Raw genomic sequence first — 20,655 nt, 5'->3', positions numbered from 1 at the left:
ACTAGACACAATGCAAAGAAAACTCACTGAAGCATTGCAGCATAAACATTGGCTTCTGGGAAATAGAAGCAGATATGGGATAGATCAACTTGGCTTGCAGCAATTTGAGAATGAATGGCTTGTTTTAGCAAAGGCATTACAGGCTTGTGAAGCTTAGTTAGCTATGAACAATGACCATACTTTCAAAGGATGACATACTGACAAATAATTAAACTCAGTTTCAAAAGAACTGCAAGTGATTTTGCAGATCTATATATGTATGTCTATGATTAGAGGGAACATGTTTCTTTTTTCCCTCTGTTTACCTACTTATATTTTATATTCTGCAGTATTACTAGGTATTTATTATTCATTCAGTAAATATTCATTAAGCTCCTACTACATGACAGTATTTTGGGGAGTGGGCTATAGACATGGACCATACAAAGGCATTGGCCTTAAGAGCATACATTTTAGTGGACACAGACAATTAACAAGTGACTAAGTAAAATACCTAATATGTAGAAATGTTGACTGTTTTTAAGAAAACTAAATCAGGGTAAGAGGTTCAAGAATAACAGCAAAGAGGAATCCATATTAGATGGGTTAGGGAAGGCCTCTCTGAGAAGGTGAGGGAGCAGACCAGGTAAATCTTGTTCTCTCTTCCCTTACGATGTTAAATAATGTAGTTCTATAAAACTTGTGAGTCTTTTATTTACAATATAAATATATCTACTGATCACCTTAACAGAAGAGAAATAATTTCTGAAATTTTCTCCATTCATTATTTATAAACATATGGAAAGACATAAATAACAATCCATTAAAGAACTATGCCACTGTTTCCATTCCTCTATTTCAAGCCAACATTATGTATTACTTGCACTATCTCAATACCCTCTTAACGGGATTGACAGCTTTCACTCTGGCTCATTCTTGTCTACACTCCAGGCAGCAGGCAGAGTGATAATCTAAAATGCAAATCACACTGCCCCAGGGCTCACAACGTTCCAAAAGCTTTCCATTATACTCGAAATTTGCAGTTTTTATCATGGTGTGTTGGGCCTTAGATGATCTAGGCTCTATTCTACCATTATTCTCTTTGCATATTCCTCTGGAGTTATTCTCACTGCAAAGATCATTTCCACCTCAGGACCTTTGCAGTGTTCTCACTGCCTAGAAGGCTCTTTCTTCAGAGATTTGAGAAAATTTTCACCGCTCTGTGGAGGCTCACGGATAAGGTAGATGCATTTAAGAGGTTGTCACGGGTGTACGGAACTTGGCACCTGCATTTCTTGAGAGAGAAATGATGTATCCCTCTTTCCTTCTCCTCTGTGGGCCTGAGGTAAGGAGCAATTTTTGATAAATCTGGCCCTTTTTCCCCCTACAAAGTACTACTCCTGCAATTTGCAGTGAAAATATTTCTTAGAACATCTTTATCATCATCGTCGTCATCCTAATTATACCTCTGTGAAGATAAGAATGTCTTAAACAATTTTTTAAGTATTAAAAAAATCTAGGGAAACTGACAAATTAAATATATGCATACTTTCTCTTGGCACTAATGATTTCCAAGTGTCAAACTTCATAAAACACTGCATTCACAGAGTTTTAATCTTATAAATATGATTCATTATTAAACCGAATAGAGTTGCTAAAAAATGGGATTTGTAATCATGTGCCACTAAATCTCTGTGACTCAAAACAAAGCCTGCAAGGTTCAGATTCCTATGGATTCTTTTTTAGATTTTTTTTCTTGAGGTTTGCTTTCTCTGTGCCTTAACATCATCTTGTTCTTAAATCCCATCTTTGTTTTTTCATACTCCCCCCGCGCCCCCCCCCCCATTTTTCTGGAATACTGCCTGGAGTAATTTTTTCATATGGAATGCATGGATGGTAAATGTTTTAAGTTCTTCTCTGCTAACAGTTTGTTTCTTTTGCTCTCACTCTTAATCATCAGTTAGCTGCTGGTTGGAATCTGGTGGAGCCAGTAGGACAGGAGTACAGAAATCTCTGCTCAGGAGGCTCCTGGCTGGCTCAGTCAGTGGAGCCTGCTGCATCTCTTGCTCTTGGGGTCGTGAATTTGAGCCCCACATTGAGGGTAGAAATTACTTAAAAAAAAAAAAATCTCTGCTCAGACTGAATGAACCTCAGTGCCCACATAAATTCTTTCCTGCATATTCTTAGCCACATTTTCTGGTACACTCAGGCTCTCAGCCAGAATTTCTGATGTTCTTATTCTTACTCCTTTGTAAACAAGCAGCCTGTTTGGATTTTTGTCGTTATTGTTTGTACTTTAGGCTTTTAGTTTTTTGGTGATTTTTGTTTTTAACTGGAAGTTTTTGGGGTTTTCTCTTTATTGTTGATATTCTAAAATCTCACAGTGAATCTTACTGCGACTTAAGTGAAAATTGTCTATTTTTGTTTTAGAAGATTCTCTCATACTTTATTTTTTCCTTCCATTGTCTCTCTTCTCTGTTTCTGGAATTTTTATTAGAGACACATTGGACCTCTAAGTCTATCCTTCATGTCTCTGAACATTTTCTTTCTTATCTTTTTGCTTTACATTCCACAGTATTTCCACAGCTTATTTTCCATATCACCTGATTGCTTTTTAATAATGGCCATTCTGTTATTTAGTCCATCTGCTAAATTTTTTACATCAGTAATATTTTAATACCTGAAAATTTTCTTGTTTCTTTTTCATAGCAACTTACTCTTTGTGGATATAAGATACTAATTCAAATTTTGTCAAATCTTTTTCTGCTTCCTGATTTATCTCCCTCCTCCAAAAGCTAGTTGTTATTTGTTCATCTTTGTTCCGCTTTTCCCCCATGATACTGGATTTGTTCAAATGTCTGATAAGCCTTGGTTATTGGTTTATGTTTGTGAGAACTAAGTTGATTAATATAAGTGGGCTTCCTAAACAGTTTGGTAGACTTACTTCAGTAATTTAATTGAATGGGACGGTTCATAGTGGGCTATGAATACAATGATAGGTTATGTCAACAGACATGTCTTCCAAAGCAAGGAGCACCCAGAGGCAGGCTTGGGACCTCTAGAGAGAGGTTGAGGAGAGATTGAGTACTATGTGTATTTTATTTCTTGGCACACTCTGTCCCTCCCTGGCCTTCTGGGTTCTGAAATGTGAGCTGCTAGTTACTCCCCTTTGCTTCTCTTGGACCTACCACCTGCAATGAAATATATCCCAGGCATGCAATTGTCTTTCTTAGCCTGAGGGCAAAATGACAGGCGGTAGTCCCCTTAATTTCCTGAGAAGGCTTTTCTTTTTTCTTCTGGTGTTTGAGGCTACAGTGATTTTTCTGTATGTGCAGTCTTACCTGTTTTCAACCTTCTAGTATTTAAAGTTTCTGCCTTACTACTTGTCTCACTTCTTGTTTTTCTAGGCCTACAATGGACTTTTCCTTTTAAAAATATTTCTCTTCTCATTTCAGAGGTACTTTAGGAAGCAAAAGATCTTTTTAAATGCAATATTCTGTTTTAAACTAGTAGTTTTTTGCTTGATTTTTAGTATATTAAAAACTCAGCTAATTAACTCAGCTAATGTTGACTATCCCTAATTTTTTTCCTGGGGGAAAAACTCAAGTCATTCATCTTCTTTTAAGGCTTTTATTTTTCTATTTGTGAAAGTATCCTTTTATTTTATTACAATTTTTAAAAATTGCACTTCTTTTGTCTTACAGTTAAGTGATATTCAAGGAACCAACATAAATTAAAATCCTCTCTGTGGCTCTCTAAATGAAATAGATTATTGTAAATAATAGGAATTTATAGTTTATGATAAATGTATTTCTTCTCAAGATTATGGAAATGATACAGTTCTTTGGTTGTCTGGGGGGCTTTTGTATTTCAGGCTCTTGGCTGAGTAAATTATTTAATGAAGATTTTGTTTAACTTGATATTCATTTCATATTCGATAATATATGGCACTATAGCATTTAATGCTAATTTTAGAAGGAAAATTATATTGAGGTATGTTGTTTATATATATACTTTATGAACAGAGTGATACAAAATAGTAGTTTGTAAGGTTCAGGGTATATTTCAAATAGACAGCAGCATAAAAGTAGTGGAATCATACTGTTTCTGTTCTTGGAAAGTCTTTTAGAAAAGTATAGCCATCCACTCTATTTGATGGAGTTTTTCTATGTTGTTCCTTCCAGTTACGCACAGATTAACTTACTCATAAGCAGGCCAGTGTTTTAGGGTGTGAGCCTCATCCAGATGTGAGATTTTTAAGTTCTGGGTCTCCTTTTTTTTTTTTTTTTTAAGATTTTATTTATTTATTCATAGAGATGCAGGGGAGAGAGAGAGAGAGGCAGAGACACATGCAGGCTCCATGCAGAGAGCCCGACGCGGGACTTATCCGGGTCTCTAGATCACGCCCTGGGCTGCAGGCGGCGCTAAACCACTGTGCCACCAGGGCTGCCCTGGGTCTCCTTTTCCACCTGGGCAAAACTAAAAGTAAATAATTGCTCAGAACAATACCTGCCCTTAGGGTTAATGAGCTTTGTGACTAGTGGGAGTGACACTTCATGAAACATCAATTTATCATGTTTATTATGCTGAAATTTTGGAGCTCCCAAAGGTAAATAAATACTGATAGAAATGTCAGGAAGTAAGTATGCATCTAGTAAAAATTTTGATCTGCTGAGAGAAAACTTAAAACCAGCAGTTATTCCTCTATTAAATCCCCTAGTCCTTTATATATTCTGTGTGTATGTGTGTGTGCACCCACACATGTCCAGGTTACTTTGTGTACTTAAATAATTTGATTCTTTTCCTCCTCTCACAATTTGGAGAAGGGCATTGTTGTTAGTTTTCTTTCTAGATTGTAAATTACTCGAAACTTGAAATAGTATATCCTGTTCCTCACAACACTGGTACATTGATAGATTAGCATCTATGTGATGAAGGACAAAACTTGACCTGTCTCATTGAAATGTTCCTGGCATGTAGTGGGTGCTGAAATGTTTGTTAAATGAATTAATTGCCAGGGAATTATTACGAAGTAGAAATTTATAACAAGTTGTTCAAAGACAACAGCTTATATAAATGACCAGATCTGGCTCATTTTTAAAATTCTAATGATTTCCTTTGTCTTTTATTTAGTTCTCCTTTTTAAAAAATTGTACAGGTAGCCTCTGTTGAAAATTTAGAAAGTAAAAATAAACATAAAGAAGAAAAAATATTAATAATGTCACCCATGAAAAATAATATTTTAGTATATATATATTTTTTCTCATTTTGTTTTATGTAAACATACACTTATTTTTCCATACAAAAATAGGGGTTCATGTTTTAAAAACATGTATGCAGTGTAATCATTGATGTATTTTTTTTCCTTCTAAAAGTTGAATTCATGCATCCTGTTTCTCTGTTAAGAATTTCTAAAGCATTGTCTGTACTTGCTGTCTCCTGTTCCTTCCCTCCTGTACTCTCTTAAATCCACTCTAATCAGACTCTCACTCCTACTCCCTGTAGCTCTTGTCAAAGACTTTGACCTCTGATAAATTCAGCAGTCAGTTCTCAGCTCACATCTGACTTAACCTATCAGAAGTGTTTGAAACTGTTTTTCCCTTCCTTACTTTTGGTGTCTGCTTTTCCTTTTGCCTCACTGCTGGGCCTCCTCAGTCTGCCTCCTGATTCCTCTCCATTTCTGGACCCCTTCAAACTTGCAATCTCTAGGGCTCAGTCTTTGGACTTCTCTACTCTCACTCCTTAGGTAATCTCATTCAGTCTCATGGCTTTACATACTGTATGTATACTCATGACTCCCAAATGTTACCTCCAAGTCAGACTTCTCCATTTCGATATTTAACAGACATTTCAAACTTACTATATCCAAAACCAATTTCCTGGTATTTATTACCCACAACAAATAACTGCTTCCACTCTTAAGTCATTAAAATGGCAGTTTGGCAGTTTAGGCAAAAAATCGTAAAGTCACTTGCAGTTTAACTTCACCAGAACTGAGACAAAGCAGACAGGCAGAAATTAGCAAGCTGATGGGGTTAGGAGTTAGACAATTAAATAGCCAGAGCCAAGGTTCCTGACAAGAAAACAGGGAACGAGGACAGCTAAGACAAAACTGCATTAGCATCCTTCTTTTGCAGCTTAAATAGGACCATAGTAGTATCCTGTCTAGCAGCTTCTGCATAGGTGACTTTTGTAAAATATCCTGAGACAAAAACAACCATAAAACATTGGTCACTGTCATCGGTTGAGGCAGTTAGTCTCTAATTGTCAGCCCCAAAAGATCACCAGTATATGAACAATAGCTCAGTAGGTGGATGGGTGTGTGATCAAAGCCCTGATTGGCACACCTTAGCAGCCAATCCACAGGGGACGCATACTCAGGATGCTTAAGATAGTTTTACAAAAGAGCTCACAAGAATCCCTAGATTTAAATGCCAGAACAGCAACCTTCTCTGGTCTCCTCTCTCTGGGGAGCTTTGTACTATTGCTCAATAAACTTTGCCTTGCTGCCCCCCCGCTCTGTCTGGTTTACCTCTTTCTCCTTGGAAGCAGCATGACCAAGAACCGTGGGAAGTAAAGGAATAGAAATCTTGCAACAGTAGTTCATTAGGGAGTGCTCTTAGGATCAACAGCTCCAGAACGGAAGAGAAGGAAGAAGGACAAAGAGATAATTTAGTTTGCAGTACAGTCGTAACAAAGGCCTCAGCCAACCTCATGCCAAGCTCTAAGACTCAGATGGCTCATTGTGGTTGTCCCAGGTTGGGGCAAGGAGCCATAAGGCTAAATGATACCTAACCTGATAAGTGAGTTATAGATATGAGGTCCAAGGACTGAGCTCTAGAGAACTACAATGTTTATATTCCTATATCAAACAGAAACTGCTCAGGGAAAGGGACCTGAATTTGAATTTCTCCAGCCAAGGCAATTCCTAAAGAATATGACAGCTGAGTGCTATCTACCAGTAACAGCCTCAGGATCTAAAAGGGAAGCTGAACAGTGTATAGTGGTGTTTACTATGTCAATTTTAATCCCTCTCTTTCTCATACCCCTTATTTAATCTACCAAGAAAATGTTAGTTTTGCTTTCAGAATATATCTAGAATCTGATCACTTTTAAATTAGCTCTGCCATTACCACACTGGCCCATACCACCGTCATCTCTTGCCTAGATTATTGCTTTGTCCTCTTAACTAGTCTCCTGCTTCCCTCTTGCACCTTTCTATTCTCCACTTGGCATTTAGGGTAATCCTTTCAAAATAAAGTCAGATGACATTACCTCAGTGCTCTGGCTTCTACTGCCGCTGAGAATAGAATCCTAAATTATTTCAGTTGCTTACAGCCGTCTCCCCCATTACCCACCCACCCCAATCTGGCCCAGTTGCCTCTGATACTTCTTCCTTGCTCATGCCTTTCTAGCCACCTTTAAGTGATCTTGCAGTCGTTTTCTGGTCTTTTTGGCCTGCCTGTCTGCTAACTTGATATCCTCCCCACTTTGTCAGTTCCTTCTTTTCCTTCTCTATCAGGCAGTCCAGTAGGTAAAAAAGATGTGTGTCATACCAACATTAATGACTTACCAAGTTATCCAATGAGAAAATTACTGCAGAGCTTAGGAAAAGTTCAAGTCTTTGGCTTCTACTGATTTCTTTTATTCTGTTATATCTTAATGTAGAAAAATTAATGTATTTGAAGGTGGAAAAAATTGTTAATGTTTTTTAAATTCACCTTGGTCATAGTTTCTTATAAAGAATCATTGTTTAGTGCTCCCTCCCACACCGTTTCGAGTTGATTCTAGTAAAATACATTCCTCTTACTGAAGTTATGATGGGATTGAAGTCATGCCACTTCATACATGGAACTAATTATTTTGTGCTCTTTCTTTCCTGTACAGAGCCTTTCATCCTACTATAAAGGAGGATTTGAACAGAAAATGAGTAGGCGAGAAGCTAGTCTTATTTTGGGTATAAGGTAGGTGTGCTGCATACGTATTATTTTGTTCTGTAGCCAAGCTTGTTTTGAAAAAAAGAGAAAATATTACAGTAAAGTTATCCTTGTATTTTAAATTTTGAATAGGAGGCAGAGGAGAAAATACAAAATTTCTACATTTTAAAATCTCAAATCTAAGAGAATATCCTACTTCCCCTAAAAATATCAGACATAGTTATGATGCATCTTTATTCCTTAATAAGGAAATCTGAGCTCTTATATTTGAATACTAGTTTCACAGCAGTTATCAAAATATCCCTTATTGTGACACTGAATTCTTTCTGGATTTAGTTTTATAATTTGATATCTGTCATTTTCCTGTTATAATATGGGATCTGTTTGACAATTCTACTTCCACAATTTGACATCCATCATATTTTATTATAATTGTTTCATCTTAGTATCTATTTATATTGTGTGATTTTGGTCAGTGTAGGAGGAAGTTAATGTTGTTGTGTGATTGCTCTGTGATATTTTAACTTTCAATGTTAAGTGATGTCCCCTGCTATAGATTTGCTAGTTGCTATATTCATTTGTTTACCTTATGTTCCCTTAGAACTCACTCAAATTTTTGTGGGGGTTGGTTACAGTATGCCATCTACAACAAATCTGTTGATTTAATCAATGCAAGCAAAATAGATCATAAAGTCCTATGTTGTTACAGCCTTTTATTTTTTTAAAGACTTTATTTATTTGAGAGAGAGCAGGAGATAGAACGTGCGCACCCACACAAGCAGTGGTGAGGGGCAGAGGGAGTGGGAGAAGCAGCTTCTTCACTGAGCGGGGAGCCCAATGCAGGGCTAGATCCCAGGACCCTGGGATCCTGACCTGAGCTGAAGGCAAACGCTTAACCCACTGAGCCACCCAGGTGCCCTGATACAGCCTTTTAAATCTCTTGTAGATTAGCAGATTTTTAAGGCCAAAAACATTTCATTATTTCTTTTGACTTAGCAAGAAAAACAAAGGGGTGGAGAGCAAGGGAAAGAGCTCAGTTCAGCTTGATGCTTTATTAAATAAGAGATGAAATATCTCAGAATAAGTTTTAGGTAGGGGAACCAAATTAGGAAGTTGATTATATTACTGATTATTCTTTATTTTAATATTATTCAGGATGGCCATGTTTTTTTTTTACTTGAACTTTTATTGGGTCCCCTTACCATCCTATTCATAGTCTTGGAATGTGAATATGAAACTTATTACAAAATTGAATATAAAGGTTTTTGAGAATATCAGTTAACATCATCCAAGGTGCTCCTGTTTTTAAGACAGATAAATAGGACTTGAGATTTATGATTATACACGTTTATCCTTTTGAACTAGAAGCTGTAGAAAATTTCACAAGGATAATTTGCTGTGTGAAGAGTATATACTCTAGGGGCACTTGGGTGGCTCAGTGGTTGAGCATCTGCCTTCAGCTCAGGTCATGATCCCAGGGTTCTGGGATCGAGTTCCGCACCAGGCTTCCCACAGGGAGCTTTCTTCACCCTCTGTCTGTGTCTTTGCCTATCTTTCTGTGTGTTTCATGAATAGATAAATAAAATCTTTTTAAAAAAACATATATACTCTAATAACAGGTGAGTCTGAGCATGAATACCAGTTTTACCATTTACTAGCTGTGTGACTTCAATGTCATCATTTATAAAATAGAGATAATGTTAGTTTCTATTGTCTAGGGTTGTTGTGAAGACTAATACATAGGTAATTCTTAATATATAAACATGGCACTTAGTAACTACTCAACAAATACCAGCTGAGGAAAATGGATCCTTATTCTGGTTCTGTCACTGAAGCACTGCATTGTATGACCCAGGTCAAGTTATTTTTAGCTCTTCTACCCTTCAGTTTCTTAAGTTTTGAATAGAATTAATAATATTTAGCCTTGTTGAAATAATATAAAATAATAGGATGATATTTTATATAAAAGTGCCTATCAAATAACAAGGACTAAATAAATCTTGGCTCCTCTTTTTTCCCATCTGTATCACAAATGCAGAAGCTATATATTTGCCCTTAACACATTAAATAGAAAGGTAAACCTTATTTGCTTTCTTTTAGCCCTTTCTTTCAGTCAGGTAGTGTTGATTTTGAGAAGATTCTTTAAGATGTGAATATATTGCTGTGGCTCCATTCTCTGTATTCAATGAATCTAAACTATTTAGATTATATAACAAGTAGGTAAAGACAAAATGGAGCTGACTCTTGATAACCTATTAAGAATATTTTAATATTCTATGTGCCATTCTTACATATTTCATGAAGCCTAAAATAATTTACTGAGCTGCTCAGGAAAATTATTATTATACCTGTTACTTTCCGAAATGATACACATTGTGATTTTTATACTTTCTGGAAACTTCTGTGGAACTTTGTTAAGCTAAATGTTATCTAGCTTAGTAGTAAAAGACCAGTAGTAAAAACAATGAAACCAAAACTGTTCCATTTACCACAGGATTAGAGAACACTCAGTTCTGTGTACCCCCTTCTCCAGTCGGATCCATTCCAGGGAACATGGTTTGTATTCCTTGATCCAGGCAATGTGATATTTAAAGTTATACTTTCAATTTCATGGTAAAATTGTCTGTACTAGAGATACATCACGCTTTATTCAATTTTTATACTATGTTTAAGAACTAGGATTCTCCCATCTTGTTTAATCTTTAGAACAACAAATAAATGCAATAAAATGTATTAAGTTTCTAGAGACTTAATAGAGCAGTAAGGAAAGGGGAACTCTGCAGGCACACAAGAATACTTCTTTCAACCCCAAAGCTCACCACCAGGAGTCATAATTATTATCTTAAAGGCAGAATATTTTGAATGGCCATCTTTGTACATAAAATTCTCCTTGCATCTCTTACTTCCTTCAGTCTATCCAGTTTGGCAGTTGGCAGATCGCACTGTACATAATGCTTTATGGACTTCTGTGTGCAAAACCGTGTGTACTGTTTTTTATAGGCATTGTGAGTGATTATCAAGGATAATTTAGCAGGTTTAATTATCAAGGTTAATACTTCAGATTTTGTCCTACGTGCTAAATTAAAGTTTAATATCCAGAATAAGATATAACTTTTTTTAAAATTTTTATTTATTTATGATAGTCACACACACAGAGAGAGAGAGAGAGAAAGGCAGAGACACAGGCAGAGGGAGAAGCAGGCTCCATGCACCGGGAGCCCGACGTGGGATTCAATCCCGGGTCTCCAGGATAGCGCCCTGGGCCAAAGGCAGGCGCCAAACCGCTGCGCCACCCAGGGATCCCCAGAATAAGATATAACTTACCATGTAAACTCCCCTTCAGAACCCATAGAATGAAAATTTAGATTTTACTGAATTTATCATCTTCATTATATAGTGGTCCACATTTGATTTGCTTTATGAAATGTTTTTTAAAGTTCCTCTTTGTCTACTTTAACATTTCCTGCAATACAATAATCCCTTATAGTGTCAGTATTTACTGACTAATATAGAGCCATTATTCTTTGAAGGAATTTACCTTTTTTATAGCCATTTTCTTTTTGGAGGTCTGTATAAAATGCATTAAGCACCTATAGCGTGTTCAATACTAGATACTATTTTAAGATGCAAATCATAGCTTCTGCTCTTTAGTTTGGTATCTACCTAAGGAGACATGTCAAATATCTATAAGACAACTAGAAAACATAACCAGTAAAGGAAAGCAGTACTATAAAGCACCACGAAAGAGAATGATAAATGTAGATTGGCTACTGGAAACTAAACATTGGAATTAAAAAAAATAATAATGTGTTTTTCATTTTTTAGTAGGCAGTTAAACAATAAAGTGGTCATAACCCTGGTGCAATGTTTAATGACTTATTTTTCAAAACTTAGTAGTCTTTAGAATCAGACAAGGTCTTGATTATCTATTTGAGATGTATCTGCAAACCAAAGAGTAAGTTTGAAATGGTCCCGCAACAGACTTTCATTAACAGTGAAAAGGAAATATCCTAATAATCCTTACACTAAAAGACTTCTTTATTATTTACATTTTTTAATTTAAAAATTTTTCCTTTAGTTTTATTGAGATATAATTGACATATAACATTGTATATTAGTTTAAGATGTATAACACATTGATTTGATATATATACATATATATATATATATATATAATATATTTATTGCAAAATGTTTATCACAATAACTTTGGTTAACATCCTTCACCTCGGGCAGCCCAGGTGGCTCAGCAGTTTAACGCCTGCCTTCAGCCCAGGGCATGTTCCTGGAGACCCAGGATGGAGTCCCACATCAGGTTCCCTGCAGGGAGCCTGCTGCTCTCTCTTCCTGCTTCTCCCTCTGCCTGCGTCTCTGCCTCTCTCTCTCTCAATCTGTGTCTCTCATGAATAAAAAAATAAAATCTTAAAAAAAAAATCCTTCATCTCACATAGTTACAGATTTATTTTTTCTTGTGATGAGAACTTTTAAGGTCTACTTTTTTTTTTTTTTAGCAACTTTCAAATATAAAATACAACATTGTTAAATGTAGTCACTATGCTGTACATTCCATCCCCAGGACTTACTAATCTTATAACTGTAAGTTGGACCTTTTGACTGCCTTCACCTATTTCCCTCACCCTCCTATTCTTGTCTTTGGCAACCACCAAACTGTTTTCTGTTTCTGTGAGTTTGGCTTTTTCAGATTCCACATATAAATGAGATCATACAGTATTTGTCTTTCTCTCCAACTTATTTTACGTAGTATAATGCTGTCAAGGTCCATTTATGCTGTCAACAAATAGCAAGACTTTCTTCTTTTTTATGACTGAAAAATATTCTGGGAGGTGTGTGTGTCACATTCTTTGATCCATTCATCCGTTGATGGACACAGGTTGTTTCTGTGTCTTGGCTATTGTAAATAATCCTGCAGTGAACATGCAAGTGCAGATATCTCTTTGAAACATTGATTTTATTTCCTTCAGATATATACCCAGAAGTGGAATTGCCAGATAATATGGTAGTTCTATTTTTAATTTTTTCAGAACCTCTATACTGTTCCATAGTAGCTGTACCAGTTTACATTTCAACAAATAGTGTACAAAAGTTACCTCTGCATCTTTCTAACACTTGTTTATATTTTTTATCTTTTTAATGACAGTCATTCTGCAGGCTGTGATGTTATATCTCATTGTTTTGATTTGCATTTCCCTGATGATTAGTGATGCTGATCACCTCATTTACCTGTTTGCCATTTTATGTTTTTGGGAACAGATCTAGTCAGATCCACCACTCTTTTTAAAATCATATCTATCTATCTGTCTGTCTGTCTGTCTATGTATCTAGCTGTGTTATAGTGTTGAATTGGTAGGAGTTTGAAACATATCTTATCCAATATATAATTTGCAAATATTTTCTCCCTATTCCATAGGTTGCTTTTTTCATTTTATTGATGGTTCTTCTTGCTGTGTAGAAACTTTTTAAAGTTTGGTATAATCCCACTTGTTTAATTGTTTTGTTGCCTTTGCTTTGATTTAATATTTAAAAAATTACTGCAAACCCTGATGTCAAGGAGCTTGCCCCCTGTATTTTCTTCTAGGAGAGTTATGGTTTCAGGTCTTTATTAATTAGTTCAAGGGTTTAATCCATTTTGAGTTGATTTTTTGCCTATGATATAAGATAAGGGTCCAGTTTCATTCCTTTGCATGTGGCTGTCCAGGGTTCCCAATACCATTTATTGAAGAGACTATCTTTTACTCGTTTTATATTTTTGGCACCTTTGTCATAAATTAATTGACCATATATACATGGGTTTGTTTCTGGGTTCTCTGTTCTCTTCCATTGATCTATGTGTCTGTTTTTAACATAATACCATACTATTTTGCTTATTATAGCTTTGTAATATAGTTTGAATTTAGGAAGCGTGATGCTTCCAGCTTTGTTCTTTCCCAAGATTGGTTTGGCTATTTGGAGTCTTTGTGGTTCCATACAAATTTTAAGATTGTTCCATTTTTGTGAAAAATGCTTTGGAATTTTAATAGGGGTTTCATTGGATCTGTAGATTGCTTTGAGTAGAATGGACATTTTAACAGAATTAATTCTCCCAATTCATGACCATAGGATATCTTTCTGTTTATTGGTGTTTTTAATTTCTTTCATCAATGCTTTATAGTTTTCAGTATACAGGTCTTTAACCTCCTTGATTAAATTTATTCCTAGATATTTTATTCTTTTTGCTGCAATTGTAAATAGTATTGTTTTCTTACTTTATCTTTCTGATAGTTTGTTATTAGTGTATAGAAGGGTAACAGATTTTTGTATATTGATTTTGTATCCTCAAACTTTACTTAATTTGTTGATTAGTTCTAACAGTTTCAGGGTTTTCTTTATTTAATATGTCATCTGCAGTTTTACTTCTTCATTTTTTATTTTGATGCCCTTCATTTCCTTTCCTTGCCTAATTGGTCTGGCCATGACTTCCAGTACTCTGTTGGATAAAAGTGGTGAGAGTGGAAAACCTTGCGTTATATCTGATCTAAGAAGAAAAATTTGGAGCTTTTCACCACTGAGTATGATATTTGCTATGCATTTGTCATATGGCCTTTATCATGTTGAGGTATGTTCCCTCTATACTAACTGTGTTGAGAGTTTTGTCATGAATAAGTGTTGAATTTTGTCAGTTGGTCTGTTCTATTTCTTTGGAATATCATATGATTTTTATCCTTTATTTTGTTTCACATTTATGATGTTTCACATTGATTTGTGAGTGTTGTACCACTTTTTTTATCCCTAGAATAAATCCTACTTGTTCATAATATATGATTCTTTTAATGTTTTGTTGAATTTGGTTTGCTAATATTTTGCTGGGGAGTTTTGCTATGCTCATCAGGGATGTTGGCCTGTAATTTTCTTTTCTTTTCTTTTTTTTTTTAATTTTTTTTTGATTTTTATTTATTTATGATAGTCACACAGAGAGAGAGAGAGGGGCAGAGACACAGGCAGAGAGAGAAGCAGGCTCCATGCACCGGGAGCCCGACGTGGGACTCGATCCCGGGTCTCCAGGATCGCGCCCTGGGCCAAAGGCAGGCGCCAAACCGCCGCGCCACCCAGGGATCCCTAATTTTCTTTTCTTATAGTGTTCTTCAGGATAATGCTGGCTTCATAAAATGAGTGTTTCTATTTTTTGGAAAAGTTTGAGGGGAACTGGTATTCTTTAAATGTTGTGTAGGTTTCAGTAAAGCTCTCTGTCCTGGGCTTTTCTTTGTTGGGAGGTTTTCGTTTAGTGATTCAGTCTCATTGTTAATGATTGGTCTGTTCAGATTTTCTATTTCTTCCTCATTCAATCTTGGCAGGTTGTATGTTTCTAAAATTTATTTCTTTTACATTGTCTATTTTGTTGGTGTATAATTGTTGATAGTAGTCTCTTAGGATCTTTTGTCTTTCTATGGCATCAGTTGTAATGTCTTCTCTTTCATTTCTGATTTATTTTATTTTATTTATTTATTCATGAGAGACACAGAGAGAGAGAGGCAGAGACATAGGCAGAGGGAGAAGCAGGCTCCCTGTGGGGAGCCTGATGTGGGACTCCATCCCAGGACCCCAGTGTCACGACCTGAGCCCAAGATAGCTGCTCAACCACTGAGCCCTCCCACCCCCACCCCAGGTGCCCCTCATTTCTGATTTTATTGGAGTCTTCTCTCCTGTTTTTATGGTGGGTCTAGCGAATGGTTTGTGTATTTTGCTTACCTTAAAAAAAAAAAAACGATTCTTAGTCTCTGTTTCATTTATTTTTACTCTGGATCTTTGTTATTTCTTTCCTTCAACTAACTTTGTTCTTAGTTTTTCCTTTTTTTTTTCTTTTTCAAATTCTATGAGGTATAAATGAGGTTGTTTATTTGAGCTCTTTCTTTTTTAATATAGACATTTATACAATAAACTTTCGTCTTAGAACTGCTTTTGCTGCATCCTATAAATTTGTGTTAGATTTTCATTTGCATTTGTCTCAAGATATTTTTTTCTCTTTTCATTTTGTCTTTGACTCAAGACATTTTTTTTTATTCATGGAAAAATATTTTATATGCATATTCAGCAATTGATTGTGTGTTTTAACATGCTGGTGATCTGTTATTTGACCTCAAAAGATTAGAAGTATAAGTAACTGTCAAGGAATAGTTAGACTGGAACAATGGCAGAATCAAGGGTTGACAGCTAATAGCAAGGGAGGAAGTGCTAAAAACAGAGGAACTTAAATGGAAAGTATTCTCCGACTCCTTAAGACAAGGGAGAGCAAATCTCTGCAGACCTTAAGAATTTCTTTGCACTTAATTTATACTCAGGTTAATGCTTTTGAGTTACTCAGGAAACATTAAATTAGGTTAATTATACTTCATTTTTAAAAGTAGGAATATGTAATATATTTTCATAAGCATCCTTTATCTTCATAATAATAATTAAGGATTAGTTATTTTTGAACACTTAAACACTGACTCTATGCTAGGTTATGCTAATAATGATCCTAGGAGGTAGTTTAGTATGTCTATTTTACTTATGAGAAAATTTTTAGTCAGAGAGTTTAAGTGAGCAAGACAGTTTTGTAGCTAATGAATGGTGGAATCAGGATGTTGAACCTATGTCTGAATATCTCTAAAAGTATCTGCTTTTAGCCAATACAGTGTGATTCATTCATACAAATTAAATTACTTTGAGCTTTACAATGACGACTCTGTACTTTAAGTCAGATGCTGTTATCCCCATTTGAGACCCAGAAAAGTTAAGTACTTAGATAAGATAGTATAGCTATTAATTAGCAATATCAGAATTTTGTTGTTGTTAAGTGTCAATTTTGTTTCCTTGCCTGGAAAATGTTCTAGTGAGAAACATTTTCAATACTGGATAAACTAGTTTTACTGAAATAATTTTAGGTTTATTTAACTTTCTCATTTTTTGTTTATTGCAAAGGTTCTAACAGCGAGGTTTTTCCCATAGGTTTCTCACAAGCTAAATAAGTTATGAGCTGTGAAGAGTTTTGAGATGCTCTGTTGAAACATAATAATAGTAAAAGCTAACTATTTTGGAGCACTTGCTACATGTCAGACACTATTCTAATACTTTCACCCTTACAGTCACTCTATGAGCAATTTGTTGTTCCTAGCCCTGTTTTTACAGTGAGGAAACTGAAGTGTAGAGAGGTTAAATAATTTGGCCAAATTTACTTCATCCTAAATAGCAATGGGAATGAAATCTGGCTCTGAAGTCTAGATGCTTGTCTGTTATACTACATAAACTACCTTCCCCCCAAATAACTTGAAGCATAGGTTTTCAAACTCAGTATATAGACTATGACTCTCCTACCCTATATATTGTGATTGATTGATTGATTGATTGATGTAATAAATTTATTTTTTATTGGTGTTCAGTTTACCAACATACAGAATAACACCCAGTGCTCATCCCATCAAGTGCCCCCCTCAGTGCCCGTCACCCATTCACCCCCACCCCCCGCCCTCCTCCCTTTCCACCACCCCCAGTTCGTTTCCCAAAGTTAGGAGTCTTCATGTTCTGTCTCCCTTTCTGGTATTTCCCACACATTTCTTCTCCCTTCCCTTATATTCCCTTTCACTATTATTCATATTCCCCAAATGAATGAGAACATACACTGTCCTTCTCCAATTGACTTACTTCACGCAGCATAATACCCTCCAGTTCCATCCACGTTGAAGCAAATGGTGGGTATTTGTCGTTTCTAATGGCTGAGGAATATTCCATTGTATCCATAAACCACATCTTCTTTATCCATTCATCTTTTGATGGGCACCGAGGCTCCTTCCACAGTTTGGCTATTGTGGACATGGCTGCTAGAAACATCGGGGTGCAGGTGTCCTGGCGTTTCATTGCATCTGAATCTTTGGGGTAAATCCCTAACAGTGCAATTGCTGGGTCGTAGGGCAGGTCTATTTTTAACTCTTTGAGGAACCTCCACACAGTTTTCCAGAGTGGCTGCACCAGTTCACATTCCCACCAACAGTGTAAGAGGGTTCCCTTTTCTCCGCATCCTCTCCAACATTTGTGGTTTCCTGCCTTGTTAATTTTCCCATTCTCACTGGTGTGAGGTGGTATCTCATTGTGGTTTTATTTATTTATTTTTAAAGATTTATTTATTTGAAAGAGAGAGAGAGTATGAATGGGAGGGGCAGAGGGAGAGAGAAACTCAAGCAGATTCCAGGCTGAGCGTAGAGACCAACTTGGAGCTCTATCTTGTGACCCTGAGATCAAGACCTGATCTGAAACCAGGAGTGGGTTGCTGACCGTGCCACTCAGGTGCCCCTATTGTGTTTTACTTTTTAAATTGATTGAAAATAGAGACTGGCGTTACAAAGGAAGAAAAATACATGCAACACTGAATCAATAGTTTATTTTGATGGTTAGTAAAATTAACTGACAAGCTGTAATTTCATATTTATCCACAAGATGGTGAAATTCTCATTAGTTTTTAATTCCTTGAAACCCATATAAACTTTTAATTTATAATCTGCATTCAACACTATTTATTATAAGCACTTTAATTTTCTTTTTACAGCCCATCTGCTGGCAAGGCCAAGATTAGAACAGCTCATAGGAAAATTATGATTTTGAATCATCCAGATAAAGGTAGGTAAAATTCCTATTTTTCATAATATGTGGATCTGTGTCGGCTCTGAATTCCTTTCAGTTACTTAAACTCATTATAAGTGGTATATATAAGTGATATGTATATAGTTGAAATGGAAGTTTATGTGCCATGCGTATTGTGATTTTTCTTATAAATAAATAAGCTTTTGGATTAGAGTTCAGTAACCCACAGAAGTGGTAGATTTATATTATCAGCTTTCAAGAACTTAGTTACTGATTTTTATATATGAGTACCTAGCCTCTGTTTGAAGCTCTTAGCATTTTGATTGGGAAAGAGAAGACATGAGTTGTGGACTCTGTAAACTGATACGGGCATCATGAATTATGTTTGTTTAACCTTAAACATAAAAGCATAAGATTTAGAGGATATCTTCTAAATCTCTGTAATATGTCATAGATAATTCTGAATTTCTTAATTTTATTCTGGAAGGCTCTGAGGCTGAGCCATTTGTTTTTAACTGGCCAGGTTTTTAATGTAAATTTATCTTACAGAAAGACAATTATTATAACTTTAACTACACTACAGCTGCTTGAGAGAGAAAGCCCATATGTTCATTACTGTTTCTTTTCTAAAATAACAGATGGTAGAAAGTTGCACTGTATTTCAGAAGTCAAGGGTGGAGTGGGGGAGGAGAGTGAAGGGTTTTTTGGATTCTTATTTACAGACTTTCAGTTTTCTTGTTATTTTGAAAAAAAATTAACAAATTTTGGATTTGTACACATCCTAAGTGACACCAAAGTAGGGCATTCTTTTTCAGTTTTTTCATTTAATTATGTACTATAAAAATTCTTTTCACTAAACATCATCTTTGGGTTTTTTTATTTGCTGTTCTTTAGTGTGAATAAACAAGAGAATAAACTTTGAAAAGAGGTTTTGCTTAAAATTTCTAAATAGCTTCAACAGTTACTAAGAGATCCACTCAACTAATTTACTTTGCATTGTGGGCTTTCAGAGTAATTGACTCAGAAAGAAATGTGTTTAAAGTGCCTCCTTGAAGCCCTCTGCCTCCTACTAAACATCCTTTGTCCCTTCCAGGTCAAGTGTATGCCCTTCTCTGATTGATTGCAGTAGGATCAGGCGCTCATGTCTTTCAGATGATTGACAAGTTGTTGATTGTGCCTACTGGCAAGGAATCAAGTTCTAGAATGTGTCTAAGAGAAAATGTATTTTTAGATATCTTTAGTAAGAAAAGGAAATGTGTGTTTTCTGAGCCAGTAGTATTTACGGAATTATTTGATTTATTCTGAGGTCATGTATTTATCAGAGGTGGGATTGTTGATTGCCTGTATGATGCTTACTGATATCCTCTCTGGCCTTGTGTAGTAGCAGGAGGTGAAGGAATAGATCTGGAAGCAGGAACCTGGTGTTTTTCTCTGGCTTCTGTTTTCTTGCTAGCAATATGACCTTGAATATTCCCTTAACCTCTCCAAGTATCAATTTTGTCTTCTACAAAATGAATTTCTTTCTTTCTTTCTTTCTTTCTTTCTTTCTTTCTTTCTTTCTTCTTTCTTTTTCTTTCTTTCTTCTTTCTCTTTCTTTCAGATTTTATTTATTCATGAGAGACAGAGAGAGAGAGAGAGAGAGAGAGAGAGAGGCAGAGACACAGGCAGAGGGAGAAGCAGGCTCCATGCAGGGAGCCTGATGTGGGACTCGATCCCAGGACTCCAGGACCACGCCCTGGGCTGAAGGCAGGCGCTCAGCCGCTGAGCCACCCAGAGATCCCCCTGATTTATTTCTAAAGTCCTTTTTGTTAAGTAATATAATATCTTTATTTGCCTATTCTATTAATGAAGAACCTGTACCCTCTATTTCTATTAAGATCACATTTTTTTACTTAAGAAAGATGCTTTTGGGACGCCTGGGTGGCTCAGCGGTTGAGCGTCTGCTTTCGGCTCAGGGCCGAAGGATCCGGGATCCGGGATGGAGTCCCACATCGGGCTCCCTGCATGGAGCCTGCTTCTCCCTCTGCCTTTCTCTCTCTCTCTCTCTCTCTCTCTCTCTCTCTCTGTCATGAATAAATAAATAAAATCTTTAAAAAAAGATGCTTTTAATTATTTTGGATTATTGTACCCT

The 20,655-nt window shown here is 36.0% G+C and overlaps 1 protein-coding gene across 1 annotated transcript in view; it reads left to right on the top strand.

Annotated features, from left to right (window-relative positions):
* Window positions 1-20,655, top strand: part of DNAJC15 (DnaJ heat shock protein family (Hsp40) member C15) — a 75,596-nt gene that overhangs the window by 33,287 nt on the left and 21,654 nt on the right. The window contains exons 4-5 of the mRNA XM_055336093.1: window positions 7,867-7,943; window positions 18,490-18,560. Of these exons, the coding sequence (XP_055192068.1) occupies window positions 7,867-7,943; window positions 18,490-18,560 (148 nt within the window). The remainder of the gene's footprint in view (window positions 1-7,866; window positions 7,944-18,489; window positions 18,561-20,655) is intronic.

Source organism: Nyctereutes procyonoides, unplaced genomic scaffold (genome assembly GCF_905146905.1).
Source record: "Nyctereutes procyonoides isolate TBG_1078 unplaced genomic scaffold, NYPRO_anot_genome, whole genome shotgun sequence".
NCBI lineage: Eukaryota > Metazoa > Chordata > Mammalia > Carnivora > Canidae > Nyctereutes > Nyctereutes procyonoides.
Note: the sequence above shows the minus strand (reverse complement) of the source record. Positions and strands in the feature narration are given on the sequence as shown.